This window comes from Ischnura elegans, chromosome X, assembly GCF_921293095.1.
Source record: "Ischnura elegans chromosome X, ioIscEleg1.1, whole genome shotgun sequence".
Taxonomy (NCBI): domain Eukaryota; kingdom Metazoa; phylum Arthropoda; class Insecta; order Odonata; family Coenagrionidae; genus Ischnura; species Ischnura elegans.
Genome location: NC_060259.1, coordinates 74,672,882 through 74,690,695, shown reverse-complemented (window position 1 = coordinate 74,690,695; position 17,814 = coordinate 74,672,882). Strand labels below are relative to the sequence as shown.

At 40.7% G+C, this 17,814-nt stretch overlaps 1 protein-coding gene across 1 annotated transcript in view; it reads left to right on the top strand.

Annotated features, from left to right (window-relative positions):
* Positions 1-17,814, top strand: part of LOC124171319 (recombining binding protein suppressor of hairless-like) — a 129,750-nt gene that overhangs the window by 24,723 nt on the left and 87,213 nt on the right. The window contains exon 2 of the mRNA XM_046550467.1: positions 14,105-14,366. Coding sequence (XP_046406423.1) covers positions 14,105-14,366 — 262 coding nt within the window. The remainder of the gene's footprint in view (positions 1-14,104; positions 14,367-17,814) is intronic.

Genomic DNA, 17,814 nt, shown 5'->3' with positions numbered 1-17,814 from the left:
TTGCCGCTCGCACAGACCATGGGAACGAAAATAATCATTAATATTTAAAGGGAGCGGGAAAAATAAATCCATAAAAGAAAGATAATAAGCTGGCAAAACAGTTACTCCAGATGACGATGCCTGGGGAGGATGAGGGTCGTGGTAGGGCCGACGGACTGGTGTCGAGCGCGGGAAACACAGTGCTGGCGGGCGGACGTGGTGGTGTGGGTTGGAGGAGAGAGTGGGCGGTCCTTGAAGGAGATTGCAGAGAACGCCCCCGCGACAAGAGTGACATTGGAGTATTGCGTCGTGCCCGTGGGAACATGGAATAGAGTAACTCCATGCTGAAGTTTAGTGCGAAAATTAGAGCCGTTTTTGAAAAATAACAGCAGTTCCTGTCAAGGTACGATGCGATTTCAGCATCTTAAAAACAATGAACACGTGACCTCAAACCTCGATGCTAGTGTTCAGGTCGTGGCGATTTATCGCTGCTTGGTGATGATACTAATAATTTGACTTTATTGGGCGAAATAGGGACTAAGGAACTAATGGATTAGGAGGATGGGGCTAGAATGTCCCATTTTCCATCTATGATAGAGCAAATCGAAACTGTTATAGGAATAAAATTCTATTTTCTCGGAAAATTTATATTAAAAGGAAATAAAATTGATTCCCTTCATTTAAGCCTATGTAAGAGTTATTGGTCCATACGTCCTTCACACCCGAATTTATGAACCATTATGGATTCAAAATAACTTACAGTCGTAAATTAGAGCATATTAAGGTGATACTTGGTGATTTCTGTGCATAACTAGTTTCAATACGCTAAATTCGGATGTCTAATTCCGTAGTCGAATATTCAACCTTATTATGCTTATTTCTTTAGGCTTATTCCTTTTTGATGGAAATACAAATCCAAAAAAATATTACTTGCAGTCTAAATTTGATCTTTGATGGGCGCTTTTTCCATTTTCTACGATGAAATCTGATGCAGTAAAACAAAATCTTACAAGCTCGCCAGCAAGCCTTATCCAGTCACACAGCTCAAACATTAGGATCTACCATGTTTAACGTTATAAAACCCTTCGGCATGAATGAGAATATAGCCCCATACGCACATTCCATACCCAGTATTCAATGATTATAATGATAAATCTATAGCTTAAATTTAACTCATTTATTCCTGAAATAATTTTTATCGTTCCTAGCCTGAATAACACGAGTTGAAGCATGAAAACCGTAAACAGATAATCGCTATAAATTTCACTTGTCGGAGTCAGGAAAGAGTCATTACGCCACCGAAAACCTAGCCTTAATGCCTTAATTTGGTTAGCATGCAGCTCGACAGAAAGGGGTGTCGCTGAAAATACCCTTGGCTCACGTCAGCTTTTCGCCACTGAGTATTAACTTCTTTTTAGTTCAGGCTGCACGATGTATTCACCATTAACTTCTACATGTTTTCATTCTACTAATCTAGAAAAGGGATGTTATTTTTCTCCTCAATGACGAATGGTGGTTATAAAATGATGAAGTGGAGAGATACCTGACGTCTGACTTGATATGTCTTGTTATTTATTTTACCTGGCCCAGATGATGGCACAATCCGGCCCCCTCATCCCCTGGGCCAGAGTAGTGTGCCAACGCAAGGCCCAAGGGGACAACTTGTCCGCTATGTCCCATCGGCCGGACGAAGTGCGGAACATGAAGAAGGCGAAACCCCTCGCAAGGATTGGGCTTCTAATAAAAATCTCGAACTCCTTTAGAATATTGACCCTGGCCTTCGAATTGGGAATAGAGTACTCCATTTACCTGACAACCTTATCTCCTAGGTAGCTAGCATTTTTCCAAGTGCAGATCCGTCATTTAATCCTCGAGTTGTCGGCAGTAAAAGTAGATCTTACCCCTTTTTCTAAAAACTAGCGCTGAAATTTTCTGATTGCTGTCGCTCCTCCCGTCGAAAAACTATGGCCGCTACGAGACATACTTTTTCCTCACTTTCTTCGCAGCTCCGACACCCTCATCAACGTTTCAAATGAGAAGCACCTTTCGCAATTCTCCATTTTTGATTGGCGTGTGAAATGATGAGCTTAAAAAACTTATTCCGACCGGGGTCTTCTTTCCATCCACGGAACATATTCATTTATTGAGCGCTAATTAAAGTCAAGGTAATCGTTACTAGGGCACAATTAGTTCCATTGAAATTGATTAGTGGAAAATGATCTCGTGATTGCGCCTTTTCAAGAATAAAATTGGATATTCCACAATTTGGGCAGTGCTTAAGCGAGAAAATATATCGCAACTCACTTGCAGTACGATTCTACATTGCAATGGGACATTGGTTTCCGTAACATCCCATTCAGATTACCAGTTCCGATCTCGGCGGGAGTGATAGTATTTTCGACGGAAATCCTAACCAGTTGTAAGGCGCTTAGTGAAGGGCATTAAAAATGCCGAATTCTGTCATTGAAAAGGAATATTAACCCGTTTCCATGTAACCCTTTCGTGAAGAGCAGACAATCTACATCTACATAATACCCTGCGAGCCACCTCTAGGGTTTTTGGCAGGGGGGTGATCAATCACCAGCATGCAGCATGCAATTGGACTCCCACATGCAAATGTCCGAGGTTTCTGTCTACCTTCCCTGTCTTACCATTCCCTTTCGGCAAAAAATACCGTAATTATTGGTAATCTCCTTCAAATACTCTATCCGGTAAATGTACCCTTAATTACTGTCGGTCACCCATTTGGCCGTTCATATATGATCCGATGAATGTGTATAAAACGAGCAAACAGACCTATTCTGAGTCTTAACCCCTCAGGGGTATGCCTCAAACTTTCTATGGGCCGTACCGCTTGGAGGCCTGGCTTTGGAGGAGAATGCTCTGGTATATTGGATAGATCCAGTGAGGAACGAGGGCGTACACAGTGGAACAGGAGAAGAAAGGGCGCTTTAGACTGCCGAAGCCGAGGAGGGGCTAAGTGAGTTGACCATATAATGAGACACTATAATTATGAGGGGAGAATATGGAGAGGTGCTAGGTCCCCCAAAGAAGATCAAGAGACAAGTATCAGGGCCAATAACAGGATACGGAGTCATAGAATCTTACAGGAGGAGAGGGATTGGCATGAGATAGGGAGAATGGGAGACTGGAGTTAACCAAACCAATGATCGTAATGCTTGTACGATTGCAAATGCTGAGTTGCTCCGTTTGCGAACAACAATCCCAAACACACGTCTAAAGGCCGTTTTACACGGGGCACGGAATTGCGCAGGTTAGAGCTGCATTTATTTCTAAAATGGCGTGGAATTGCGCGAATGCATGAACGAAAATAGAACAGGGGCTATTTGGCCGTCTCGCATCCACGCATTCTCGCATGTGTTCTAGCAATTCACCGCTTTACACGACGCAATTTTGATTGCGCCTTCGCACGTACGTCAGATTGCGCAATTCCATGTACCGTGTAAAAAAGCCTTAACACAATGTGGAAAACTAATGTACCTGACGTTCTACTGCTGCAGGCAGTGCAATAATAGGACACGCACCTGATGTGAACAGAGACCGAAGCCACGTGGCGTGCGTCGGGGGGTGAGGAGTCCTCATTAAGGGCGCGCCACAGCCGTGAGAACTTCGCGACTCAAAAACAATCCACGACCAGCTAGCGGTACCCCACCATACATCTTGAAAGAAACTCCATCAGAGAGAGCTCGATAACTCACCTATAGTCCATTTCAAATGACTCGGCTTGTGAGAATTCGGCTTTTCTCGTCGCCCTCCGCTCATTCACGGGCAGGAGGGAATATTTCAACAACCGAATAAGTTCAACAGATTCAGGCTTCAGTTGGTGGAAGTTAGACATATTTAAATATATAAAAGAACGTAGCACTTTTCCACTAAATTTTATTTATCAACTACATCTATATACGAGGGTCGTAGGATAAATCCATCTACCGCATTCCTCTATTCGTCTCTGTCATGCAATTACTCTTTAATAGGGTAGTTTCCTTCATCAAGGAAAACGAAAGGCATTGATTGCGATTCGTTACCCAACATTAGAGTATTCATAATATAGAAATAATTTGATTTTAGAAATCACAGTTTAGACAAATGTTAATGGTCAATTTTAGCCTCATTTGAACAAGGCCAGATTGGCGCCCATGCGAGTGACGTCATAGGGACCTAGTTTCTATACGAGGAGATAGGAGTTTTACATCGTCTGAGATTACCAATGCATGCATGAGGCACAGAGCTCAGGGAAACATCTCTTAATAATCACCTATTAAAACTGGCTAAGGTCGGAAAGTTTCCTTTGTTTGATAAGGTATTTGAGTGACTCGGAGAGAATCATCTTAGAAGCTCACTGTTCAGATCCAATCCTTATTTAAGCCAAGCGCTACCAGCAAGCAGGTTTTCTACTACCTGCTAGCATCCTGCGTCGTATCAGCGCTCAAAGCCTCGCCCCAAGGTCAACTCACTTGCGGCAGCGGGAACCAGAACGACGTCACACGGGGTTTTTCCAGCATTCATACTTGGCCGTCGCGATTTCGCGCGCTTGAAAATTTTCACTTTTCCTTTAATCGCGAAAAATAAATATCGTCATTAAAAAATCTAAAAGCGTGAAATGCTTACTCCATGAGTAATAATCATTCGATTTAGGAAATAAAAAAATAGTAGGAAACCACCCTATTGGGAAGAAGCGACTCTGCCTTCAAGGCAAAAACATGCTCATGGCGGCACGAGGTGAGCGGGGAGAGTGGTGGCCTAGTGGGTAGGGCGCTAGGCTGCTGATCTAAAGGTCCCACGTTCAAAAACCAAAGTGAAGCATTCGGACACCCCAAAACAAAATCCTCGATATGCAAGATGGTCCAGGAAAAGGAACTGCCCCCCTACTATGAATGCGCGAAATTCACATTCCCGTGGCGAAATACGGAGTGAGATTGGCTTGCCATGCCAGATTCCTTTGGATTGAATCTCTGTGTGAGAGTGAGTAAGCAACGTGACCAGATAATTTTTGAAGTGAAAACTTCTTATGTCGCGTTGAGCACTTTTGTAGATGGGTAAAAGACATTGGACTCGCGTCACCGACACCGTCACCGCTACTACATATATATGTATAATTATGTATATTCTGTATATACACAGTATACTCGCAATATATACAGTACTTGTGGAGGGGTACAAACCATTGGACTCGCATCACCGTCACCAGTCCAAACTCGTGCAGGAGAGTGTACTCGATACAAGAATAGTGAAGATTAGTACAACATAACTCAATTTCTTTTAATACGTTCAATTTGAGTAGCTTATTCGAATGTTGTGCCATAAAATTAATTTATAAATGTGAAGTTTTTACTATTATATAGTGTAGAAATATAAAAAAAGGAAACACGTGGAGAATTTTTTTTCCTTACATTCAAAAATGCCCACGTTATTTCAAGTTATCACTTCTGTATGCACTCCGGTAGTGCAGCTTTTTTTATTTTACATCTACATCTGCATATTACCCTGCGAACCACCTCAAGGGCGTTTGGCAGGGGGTGAGTCTGTATCAGCATGCAGTATGCTATGCGTTACGTCATCGAAGAGAAAGCCAATAACACATGCATATGCCAGCAGACGGTGTGAGCTCTCACTGATCGTGCGCGGCTCCATGCAAGTTGACAGCAAACACGCAAAATAATACAAAATTATTCAATGGGTAAATATCCATTTAGCTCCATAAAACTAGTTGGATGCCAAAAAGTAAAACAAGAATCAACAAATCAAAACGGAAGAAAGGGAAAAAATGTATGCATTTGGTCGAGCTAACGAGTGCAGCTATTAATTACGTTAATGGCACATCTATTACTATCCCTGATATTCATACGAAAGAACGACATATTCAATCTCTCTGTTCTCCTATCTTTTAATTTTACTCTTTACTCATACAGGCGATAAATTTCTACGTCTACGTATGTAGTAACGTTTAAGCCATTTCATAGATATTTCCGATTCCCAACTAGTCCACCACGTCGTTCAACTTCTTTTCGAGAATATTCCGTCGAACTCTCTCGCAGGCTTCGACTGATCATTTACTACAATTCCGACGCGTCGCCCATAAGAAATTAAACGATGCGACGCGGAAGAAACCACAGATATAGGAATTATCGTCCATCCATGCCCCGCGGATACATTCTTCAGAACTTCTAGCCACATTTTGGTGTTCAGAGGGTGATGTTTTCATCCAACGAGCGATAACCTATACGTTATTAGTGATTCTGTCAAAACGTGCAAATTCATACATACATCGCAAAGGTTAGTTCTCACCAAGCTTACACTATTCACACCTCTCCAAAAAATGCTAGATCTCAGAGCTACATACGTTTCGCACCTATGAGCTTGCCAAATTTTCTTTGTAGCCCATCGACCTTTGTATGCTGGGCATATTATTAGCAAAATCATTAGGAAAAGCGACGCAGTCAGAGAAATACGTGGTAAAAAATCAAGGTGGATTCTTCTATGATCATTTATAGTTCATGAGAGAAAAGGATTCATGGACTTCGCTTTCTGATCTTTTTACTTAATTTTGTGATCATTATGCCATGTGGCGTCGTAATACGGGTCTTTAAAGAAAGATACCCCTCCTTAAGAGTCATTCTTTTGGTTTATTCAAGTGATATCCACCCAATTAGGGAGCTGCAATCGTTCCTTAAGAGACCTGGATATAACAGACAACGGAAGTCGAGCTGAGACTCTCGATAGTTTTAAATGAATAGCCCTGTTTTTCAAATTAATAACATAGTTTATTAAGGGTGAAACCAACGTTTGTAAGTGGGAAATATTGTTTGTGGTACAATATTGTGTAATGAGCTCCATCAAAAATATTCGGCAAATATTAACCGATTCGGATGAAATAAAAAGGTCTTTATTATTTCATTCATTTTATCGTTTTTTGACTGGTAGCCCACTTCTTAATTATATGTGGCAAAACTCTTGATTTTTTTAACCCTTACACGAAAAGGGGCGTGGAGAGTTTCCAATATCACACGATGCTTCAGTTAAATCACCATGAGCGCTACTCAGAACACCCATTCTCATTTCCAGTCAAAATATAGTTGTCCAACACCCATAGAATTCATTCGTGTTATTTTTATATTTCATAAATTATTTAACTTCGCGTAACTTGGAGGTATTCTCTACCGCTGATCGAGAAGGACCATTCAGGTATGCATTTGCAATTTTGGATCAGGGTAAATGATTCCACTAGCGAAACGCACAGTTGGGAGTGTGGTCAATGGGAGTTGTATGCTATTATCCAAGAAAAAGTATAATAAGAACACACAAAAAAATGTTTCTCTCACCTCGTTTGAGTGGCTAATTGCTTTATATTTTGGCTATATTTAGAAAGAAATTTATTTAATTAATAGACTCCATGAAGAGAAAGAAGGAGATTAAGATATCGTGCAGTGAAATATGGATAGATTATTTCTGAAAACAACAATGAATACATTTCAGTCCCAACACAAGTTTTCTAAATATAACAAAAGTAACCGAATATACGTTACATTACAAATATCAATCAAAATCAATCAATATAATATCGATAGTTATAAAATTTCAGGGTGGAATAATGCATGTTGATTAAATGGAAGGAATGTTCATCATTTTATGGTGGATGGAAATTAGTGGTACGAGCGTGCTGCGCCCGCTCCCAGCGGGCTTCCCCCGCTCTTTTCAATGCAGGTCCACAGAGGGATAGGCGCGTTTCTAATTTTAAAATGTAGAAAAAAAGGCAGGGTCTTATGTACAAATTTAATTGGAATTCTCATATACAAATTGAGGTCAGAGGACCTCTTTTAACACAACATTGGAAGTAATTACACTATCCTCTGTTAAACGCACATGATGACTCATACTTACGTATCAACAGGAGACTTGAATGTGGAAACAGCCGCATTTTGATAAAAGTTATTTAAAGAATGTGAGATATTGTTGAAAATGAACAAATGTATCACTTTGTGCACCGTTAACGTCAGGAATATTTACCGGTTTTTTTTTATTATTTAAAAACTAATTTTAGGAAACAATAGCAATATTTAGGAAGTAAGATATGTCGTCGCATATTCTCTGATAAATTTTGTGAATTTTGGTACCTTATTTGTAGAGATTGGTTGCGTTTAAGTTGAGAAAAAGGTATCTATACAGTAGAAATAATATAGAAGATTGAGTGGCTTTGAGTCAACTTTTGACTCAAACGAACTGATGATGATATAGTATTATCATTCAATACCGATTTCAAGTATCCCTGCAATATTGAATAGCCTATCACTAAAAAGAGGAAAATTGGGACGATAGGAAATAATTTGAGTTTTACAAAACATTTCGATCATAAAAATACTACAATAATAAATATGACAACATGAAACAGCCATGTGTATTACAGCAACCATTCTCGATTGTAAGAGTTCGATTCCGCGAGTCGTCCGTCGTCGAAGTTTTAACGAATAAACGAATTATAATAGCAATATCCGATAATTATAATGGTTAAAGTCTCTGACAACGCAATGATTTTTTTATTAATCCCTTTTTTGGTTTACTAAATTTGGAAGACAAAATGAAAAAAATGCTCATAGAACAATTTTTCTACACCTATTTCAAAGCTTGTTCAAATGCCTAACATAAATTACGCATGAGTTCTCGCTCATTTCCCTTCGCTATAATTAACTAGCATTAATTCATTTGTAAGCAATTGCACTATCATCAATATAACCAACCTTTCACCCTAAAAAATATATTTTCCCTCATACTGCGCGTCGTAAATGATAATTTTGCTGATAATTTCCACTAGTGCATTCATCAATAGCAATATAATTTATTTATTTTTATTTATTTTATTCTCAAACCACCGGATACAGCTCTTACTGGTCATTTTACACCGGGGTGTTAAACAAATGTAACAAGTAAACGTACACAAACAACCATGCCCTGGACCGGGGATACCTACCCTGGCGAGACTCGAAACCGCGACCTCTTGTTTGGCAGGCGAGAACGTTACCCCGCTGCCACTGAGGCCGGCGAATAACGATATAATTGTTCTTTTTCTTGGCATCGCTAGCACCTGCCCGGTGAAAACCACTTTCATAAACAGCTCAAACAAAGGCAATTTAAATATCAACATCTTTGCATTTTCTGAGAAGTACGAAATAAAACCCAAGAGGCCTAAAGCTTTTGAGCAAGCTTTCTTTCTGGAAATACTAAGTCCCATTCTGTCGGAATTCCGTTTATTCCGTTATCAGAGTCAAGTCTAGCGTGGGAAGCTATCTCGATGGCGAGGAGTCCAAACTTAAATCGTAACGGCGAAATTTGTAAAAGCACCAAGAATAAGCGCTCTCCACAACAGCGGAAGATGAAATGACCTGCTTCCGCTTACCTTTCACCTGCCAACCACTTGTCTCCCATTTCTAGCATTGTGCACGCTAAGTGCGATGAGGAAGAGAGGAAGTTGTGCAGTACCAAAAAAATGAGATTAAAACCATTTGCTAGTTCCACTAATATTAAATTTCAATGTTACTCAAGGGCTGTCAGCTTCATCATATCCGTTCAAAGAATAATTTGAAGTAAGGGAGACGTCTACGCAGGATAGTCCTTCACTTAGTATCTAATCTACCTGATGATGATGATGATTTATCAAAACGCTTGGTTAATATTCGCAATAAAAGTGGAAAATGTGCGAAAACGTTTAATTAAATTCATTATTCATAGGAATCAGGTTGTTTTGGTGGATAGAGTATTGGCTTCCTGTCAAATCAAATCAGATTTTTCTCCCTGCTCTTGTGCTTTCTGGATTTCTGTACAACACTCCGTCCTTCGAAGAGGACGCAAATCGGTGGTGATTGGTTCCTTTCGCTAATAGAGGTCTACCGACGCCGTTTTTCGCTTTACCTTTTCTTACATAACATTCCCTCCTGGCCAGGGCCGGATTTGCCCATAAGCTAACTAGGCTTCAGCCTAGGGACTCAAGATAAAGAGGGGCCTACATTCAAATTGTTAGTTAATGAATAAGAGAGATGGTAATTTCCACAAACTTATGTAGCAAAGCACGACGCGTGCCAAACGTTATTCTCAATTACTATATTGTTATACAATGAAATGAAATCAAGTACTATATTGCAAATACAATATTGTACTTGAAAATGACCTGACGGTCGAAACGTGTCGTGCTTTGTTAAATAATTATTGTAGAAAATTGCCATCTCTCTTATTCATTAATCAGTTTGTCATTCCACTACATATCGCCTGCTTCAGTAACTCAAACTGTTAGTCATTAATTGTCCAAACGTTAAAATTACAATATTCTAAAAACATTTTACACAAAAACAATGCACAGAAAACAAGGAGGAATCCTACGTGTATGACTAATAAACACATTTAAAAATGTATTTTCTTATCTATTGTGTAATTTACAAACTTGAAAATGGGTGGTGAAAGGGCCTCATGAGTGGAAGAGCCTAAGACCTCTTTTCATCTAAATCCGGCCCTGCTCATGGCTAAATTGACCGCTGCTGTCGATCGTCTCCTTCAAATACCACATCATACTAACAAGTCTTCGCAAGTGATTCATGGTGTTAAATGTGAAATATTGATGTAGATCATTCATTGAGGAACCATATCATCATAAATAGAAACAGATAAGCAAGCCCCCGAAAAAAATTTACTATTTGTCGCCGATCTGGGTCTCATTGATTGATATACACCCATTGCATTTCCAATGTTCTTCCCATTCAATGTGGAACGTACAAAGTTATTTCTCTATTTTCAAATTTTAATCACTTTGCTGTGGCATATAAAATTTATCTCGACATTAAATATGAGATGGTGGAGGTCGAGTGGAAATAGAGCTAAGCTACAAATTGAGGAATCCCATGTTCAAATCTAGGTATAACCTGTGAACACTCTCATATAACCTTTGGGTCCAGGGCCCCACCTAATTTTTTACAACTATGCCATGGCTTTCTACAAACCACATGCCAGAAACAGTTTCCAATGAACAGTATACAGCCTTCGGGCTTGTAACTTGCAATAATTCAACTTACAAGAAGTTCGCATATGTTTAAATTCTAATACAAGACAGCCACATTTGGAAAACCTCAGCGTATTCGAAAAATCCTGATACCAGTCCATTTCAACCCAAATATTTGGCAAAGGAATTTTTACATTATTGTACAAAATTTTGCTGACGGCAGTGGCAGGGAGAAGTGCCGAATCCTAATGTGAAGTGAGTAGTCTCCCCTTGTGAACAGGACCGTGAGAAGAATTGGGAGCCGTCTTCGAAGCCCGAAACGCCGATCGTCATTTGCTACAAAGCTCATTTGTTCCCGCACTCGTCATTTTCCATGACGTCATCGAAAGGCCGAGACAAATCCCAAGACATGACGTCTAGCAGAGCGCATGCAAACGGTTGAAAAAATTATTCCTTGCAGCTGGCCAAGTGATCGCCCGCGACGGGATGGCAATATGCGACGCACACGTTCAGCCCAAGTTACTCCGCAGAGATCGGAGTATGCGTTGCCTTAAAAAATCTGCGTTGTCTGACATATTCTTATAAAGAAAATAATAGGAACTACCGGGTGTTTCGAAATGAATAGCGGGATTTAACGTTTTCAAATATTAATTATATTAAACTTAGAGCTAAAATCCTCGGTAGGGGCGGGGTAAACTCCTCGCCTGCCAAACAGGAGGTCGCGGGTTCGAGTCCCGCCTAGGTAGGTTTCCGCTATCCAGGTCATGGTTGTTCGTAAACGTGTATTTGTTAAAAAGCCCCGATGTAAAGGCCAACACGAGCTGTTTTCGGTGGTATGAAAATAAATAAATTTTAAAAAATACACCAAATGAAAGAGCAACTCAAATAGTTCCACATAAAAGCCTATGTATGCATTCAATGTAAGCACCAATAGTCACACCGCACACGTCAAGGTGATTTGAGAGTTCTTCCCAAACGTTGATAAGTGTCCCTCGAGTAATTATTGCAGCAGCTGCTTCAATCCTGTTTCTTAATTCGGAAGTGTTAGCTGGTAGTGGAGACACGGATGTTATTACCACATGGATGACCACATCCAGGTTAAATCCAGAGCATGCATTGCGCAGTAATTACGGATTAAGTATTTGCAAACTGTAAAAGACAAATAGTTTTCTGTTCACCAGTCGTCACATTAGCTACTAGCGCCTTCTAACGGATGGCGGCAGTAACACTGCTCGCACATCGCATTGTTGCCGGAGAACAGAACAGTTCTGAACTGCTTCTTCATTTGATGTACCATTTGTAGTTGTAAATCAAGCGTAATAATTATTACAGGGCGTCGAAATCCCGCATTTTATTTTTAAACGCCCGGTATTTCTCACCAGTACGACCCATTAGTTAATAGATTTCAGAGGAAGTTGTCATTATTTAGCCTTTATTTTCCAAAAAATTTTTTAACTGTTCAATGGTCACTTCATATAATTGTCGTTCATATAATTGTCGGTCATAAACACGTACCCTCGCCATGGGTGGTAGAAAACTCATTGTGGAAGAATTGGAACCCGACCCTCTAGGCTGGGGCAGAGGAGGAGTTGCTTCCGGCGCGGCGCACCAAGCCGGGCCTTTGCGGGCCTCGTTGGCAATAGGGTAGTTTCCTTCATCAAAGAAAACGAAAGGCATTGATTGCGATTCGTTACCCACCATTCGTGTATACATAATATACATATTATTTGTTTTTATAAATGCCGGTTTAGATGAATGGCAATGGTCAATTTTATCCTCATTTGAAAAAGGCCAGATGCTCATGCGATTCCACTCCACGTGACGTCACAGGGACCTAGTTTCTATACGAGTAGATAGGAGTTTTACATCGTCTGAGATTACCAATACATGCATGAGGCACAAAACTCAGGGAAACATGTCTTAATAATCACATATTAAAACTGGCTATGGTCGGAAAGTTTTCTTCGTTTGATAAGGTATAAATAATCCTTATTTAAGCCAAGCGCTACCTGCTAGCATGCTGCGTCGAATCAGCGCTCAAAGCCTCACCCTAAGGTCACCTCACTTCGGTAGCGGGAACCAGAATGACGTCACACGGGGTTTTCCCGGCATCCATACTTAGCCGTCGCGTTTTCGCGCGCTTGAAATGTTTCACTTATTATCTAATCGCGAAAAATAGATATCGCCGTTTAAAAATCTAAAAGCATGAAGTACGTACTCCAGGAGTAATAATCTTTCGATTTAGGCAATAAAAAATAATAGGAAACCACCCTTTTCCAACTTCCGATTGCGTTGAAAATTTCCGATCGCTTTGGCTCTATTAAATGCTACTTAATTGTTAATAGGTGCCAAGTCGACCTATGCACCCTCAAACGGTTTTGAACTAGTAGTTGGCCTTCTCAATACTTACGGGTAGGAAGAAAATAGAACTAATGGATAGGATAAAACGCAATTGGCCGTGTTCCGAGCAGAAGAAGAATATTCTGTGTGAGAAGAGGACAGACTTGTATGATTAGTAAAGTTTTCCGCGAAAATTCACGCTCACCAGCAAATTAGAGTGAAACCTATCAAAATGGTCACCTCTTTTTTTAGTGGCCACCTCCTTCAATGGACAATGGTCACGTATTTTTTCGGTCAACGGGCAATCCGTGAGCGCCCACGACAAATACTTCCAAAAACTACTTTGGAATATCATTTGGGATCTACTCTCTTTTAATATATGTAATATGACACCTAAAGAGTGTCGCGGGAGGGGGACATCTTTCGTCGAGGGAGGGGTGATCTTTGATAAGTCGTGGAAAGTAATTGCTTTCTTTGAGCAGTACTTTTGAAGCCTCGATGTTAATGGCCTTCCTTTAAGGTTGTGTGCTCAGGTAGCCAGAGTGATATCAATCTTTCTCCCGTATTGCTCTTTTAATTTGCATTCTATCGATATTTTTGTTTGGCCCAAGCTTCGGATCGTTGACTTATATAACAAAGCTACAAGGAAGGCAGTCATGCTGATTAATGTCCCCGTGACGGCTAATGAACATTTGCTTGACACATTTTTGAATTTGCATCCGGATAAAAAGTTATTTCGGGTGGTCAAGATATATAATGATGGCAATGTAAACGCCTTCTTTCCAGGAGCAAGAGGGGGAGGTCGTGGTCGTCCCGGCCGGCGAGTCTGCTCGTGGAGATGGCGACGGAGGTGCCGACGAAGGCCCCCGGCTGGAGCAACTGGGCGTGAGCCGGCCCGGCGCCGGCCCTTACCCGGACAACCACCCCGTGGACCTCTCCAGCCCTCGGCCTCCAGATACCCTGGCCGGGGACAGCGGCGCGTACCACCGCACTCCCAGGGGACTGCCGGAGAACAGTTACAAGGCGAATGGCCTGCTGACGGAGGCTGGTATGTACCTTATTATTATTACATAAATTGTTAAAAGTCGACCATGAAGTCGGGTGGTAACATAAATTCAGGAAGTACATTAAGAGAAAAATATGAAATGCAAAGTACCAGCTTGGTTGATAGGTTACATCATACACAAAAATATACATAAACAAAAATACAAAACAAAATACTAAGTACAAAAATATTTTAAAAGCCCTCAAAATACCATTTTTACACAATACATGTCCCCATGTACAAAGCGCCAAATCAGCAAAAAACAATACAAGTCTACATTTACATTGCCGTCAAAATCCATTTTTACACAATAATATACGAAGAACAAAGTAAAAGAAAACGACAAGAAACATCAAATTCAAAAAATATACGTTTATAAAGCCCTCAAAATTCAATTTTATTTATCCTGTTGATAAATATAGTGGCGTTAGTTGGGAAGGCCTCTAAACAATTTCCTCCGGTAAACGATTCCAATTCATGCCATTCAACTCCGGCAAACGATCCCCTATCCCCCGAAGTAGGAAGGAAAATTTAATCTATTTGTCAGCTGCCTTGGAGCCTGATTCTTATAATTATGATCCCTCCTCGCCAGATAACTTGGTCCTTTTAACCGCTTTGTTAGGTCCCTCCACGCAGGATCACCACGGTAAGCTTTAAATATACACTTCAAGCGTGCTTTCTTCCTCCTTGACTCTAAAGATTTCCAGCCCAGCGTTTTTAACATCTCCGTGACGCTTGCCTTCCTTCTGAAATTTCCCGAAACAAATCTAGCTGCTAATCGCTGAACTTTTGTTAGTTGCGTGATCCCCGATTCAAATGAGTGATTCAAGTGACTCGGAGCGTGCGGAGATGGTTGAAGGGAGCGTTCTAGTATTAAGTGAGCACACATATTTTCAACTCCTCCTTCCCCACATGTGAGCAAAAATAATCAACCCTCCCCTATTTGCATCCCCCGGCATTTTTCGATTTTTAATATTTGCATCGTATAATAATAACAGTATATTTTGTGCTATATCTGAAGATACATACGCCTAGGGTGAAGTTCGCCACGAAAAAATATTATCACACTTGGTGCACACATAACTTTGCATGCGGGCATATGACTGCGAACAAAGTCACTTGTTTCATGCAATGCTTATTTCCTAAGTACTTCTTAAGCAATGTCACACAGGGGCGCAGCTAGGAATTAAGGCTGAGGGGGTTTAGGTGCAACTAACACCGGGGTGTAAGGGGGTATGGAATACCCAACAGGATAAGCAGTAGGTGCGAGATTGATAAATTTCGGAATTTTAAGATAAATGGTTCAAAATGGTGAGTTTTTCGGCTTTCTGAGGGATATTTTATTAAACCTTACACTATTCTATTAGTATTATCAATACAATTTAAAAATTTCTCTGAGCTCTGGGGGGGGGTTTATCCCCCAAACCCCCCCCCCCCCCCCTCGCTGCGCCACTGAAGTCACACGACTACTGTGAAATAAGCACACAATAGAAGATCTTTAGTAGTACTAGGTGAAGTTATATTTTGTGCGCGTGAAGCCAATTTCTAACAAGGCGTTCTGTATAGTGTAGAAAAATTCATCTTTACGCGTAAAACCAACCGAACACTCCACTTGACTACTACTCTTTCCTTCACTAAAAAAAACAAGACCTCCCGTCCTAAGCAAGCAATTCTGTAACCTCCCACTAGTCAGCAAACTCATTACCCCCTCCCCCTCACTGAGGAGTGCTTACGTAATACTTGAACTACCCCTACCAGAATCTATGATACAGTACATACGAGTAACCAAAATTAAGTCAATCGAAAGCATCGTCGAAATTTATCTCCATCAAGGTTCATCGAGCTGCTTTTGATGCCCTTTCTATAATTTGTCCCTATGGTTGCTTTTCATGACAACAGCAGAATTTGATTTCCGGTCGAAGACTGGTGAATTCTGGTAGCTATTTATATCCAATAGATTACCAAATATCGATGGCTCGTCGATTGCTGTCGGTTAAATTACTGATACTCTGAGTACGCGATCGTTGACGCCAATTTTGCTTAAAACCTGGGAACAAAAATCCACATGCACGCTTCACAGTAGCTGATTTTGTTTCCATCGCTAACTCGATAAAGGACTGAACTCCCTTCGTCATATATGTACATGGACGCTGTCATGTGTTGGCCTTGGGCAACGCACGGTCAAAGAGTTTTCGCGGGTTCATTATGGGAAGTTTTATTCGTGATGGCTTTGATTCGGTGGGCTAGACTTCACTGATATCATTGATAACAAAAAATCTTTGGAATTTCATTCAGGGTTAGAGGTGTAAAAGGCCGTAGCCTGAAAAGTATTTGGGAGGTTTAGTAAGATGGCAACCATAAATTTTTCGGGGGATTTGATCCCCTTGAGCCCCCACGACCTTGTTTAGACAATGGTCAATGGTAGACTAAATGAACAAAACAACATTTTGATCGATATTTGATCGTTCGCGAATGTATCTCAGCGGATTTTTAATGCCATGGGTAACTGGGGCCGATTGAAGCTTAGGCCTGGATACATTAGACATGGATCGTAACCGAAGAGGTCATTAGGACCGCATGTCTTCAAAGCAGAGTACAAATATTTTTAGATTCATCTGCAGTGATATTTCCATGGGTAATTGGCCAATAACACGTAACTGACAAAAAAAACGCCGATGGCGTCACTAGAAATATGCACTAACCCACCATGCGGTCAACATTTTAATGAGAAAATTCTTTACCAGCCTGAAAAATCGGCGAAGTCGATCCTGAACTCGTTGTTTTCCATGCTCCTGGCAGCATTAAATATGGACGACAGTCACCAGCTTCATTTCTTAATCAATAGCCTACCAGAAAATGAGGGCCCAGGTTATCACATTCACGGTATTGCAGATCAGGACACTGAAATAATAATTCGAAGTATATTTCAGAATTGTATGCCAGCAAACCTATTTTTAATATTATCTATGAACACTACGTCGTCACATGGTAAAGTTTAGACACATTTTTATACTCATTTGCACTGTTTTCGTTAACGGTTTTTTTCACCGTGCGCAACGATCCAGGGGACCAGGGACGCAGCTAGGAATTAAGGCTGGGGGGGTTTGGGTGCAACCTGGTGCAACTAATACCGGGGTGTATGGGGTATGCTATACCCACCAGGATAAGCGGTAGGTGCGAGATTAATTAATTGCGGAATTTTAAGATAAATGGTTCAAAATGCTGAGTTTCACGGCTTTCTGAGGGATATTTTATTTATCCTTACACTATTCTATTAGTAATATCAATCCAATTAAGTAAAATGGATTGAACTTAAAAATTTCTCTGAGCTCTGGGGGTTTTTTTTATCCCCCAAACTTTTTACCCCCCCCCCCCTCTTCGCGCCAGTGGACTACTAAGAGTTTGTCGCATAAATACGTACAGCTCCATTAAATGTCTAAATATAAGAAAT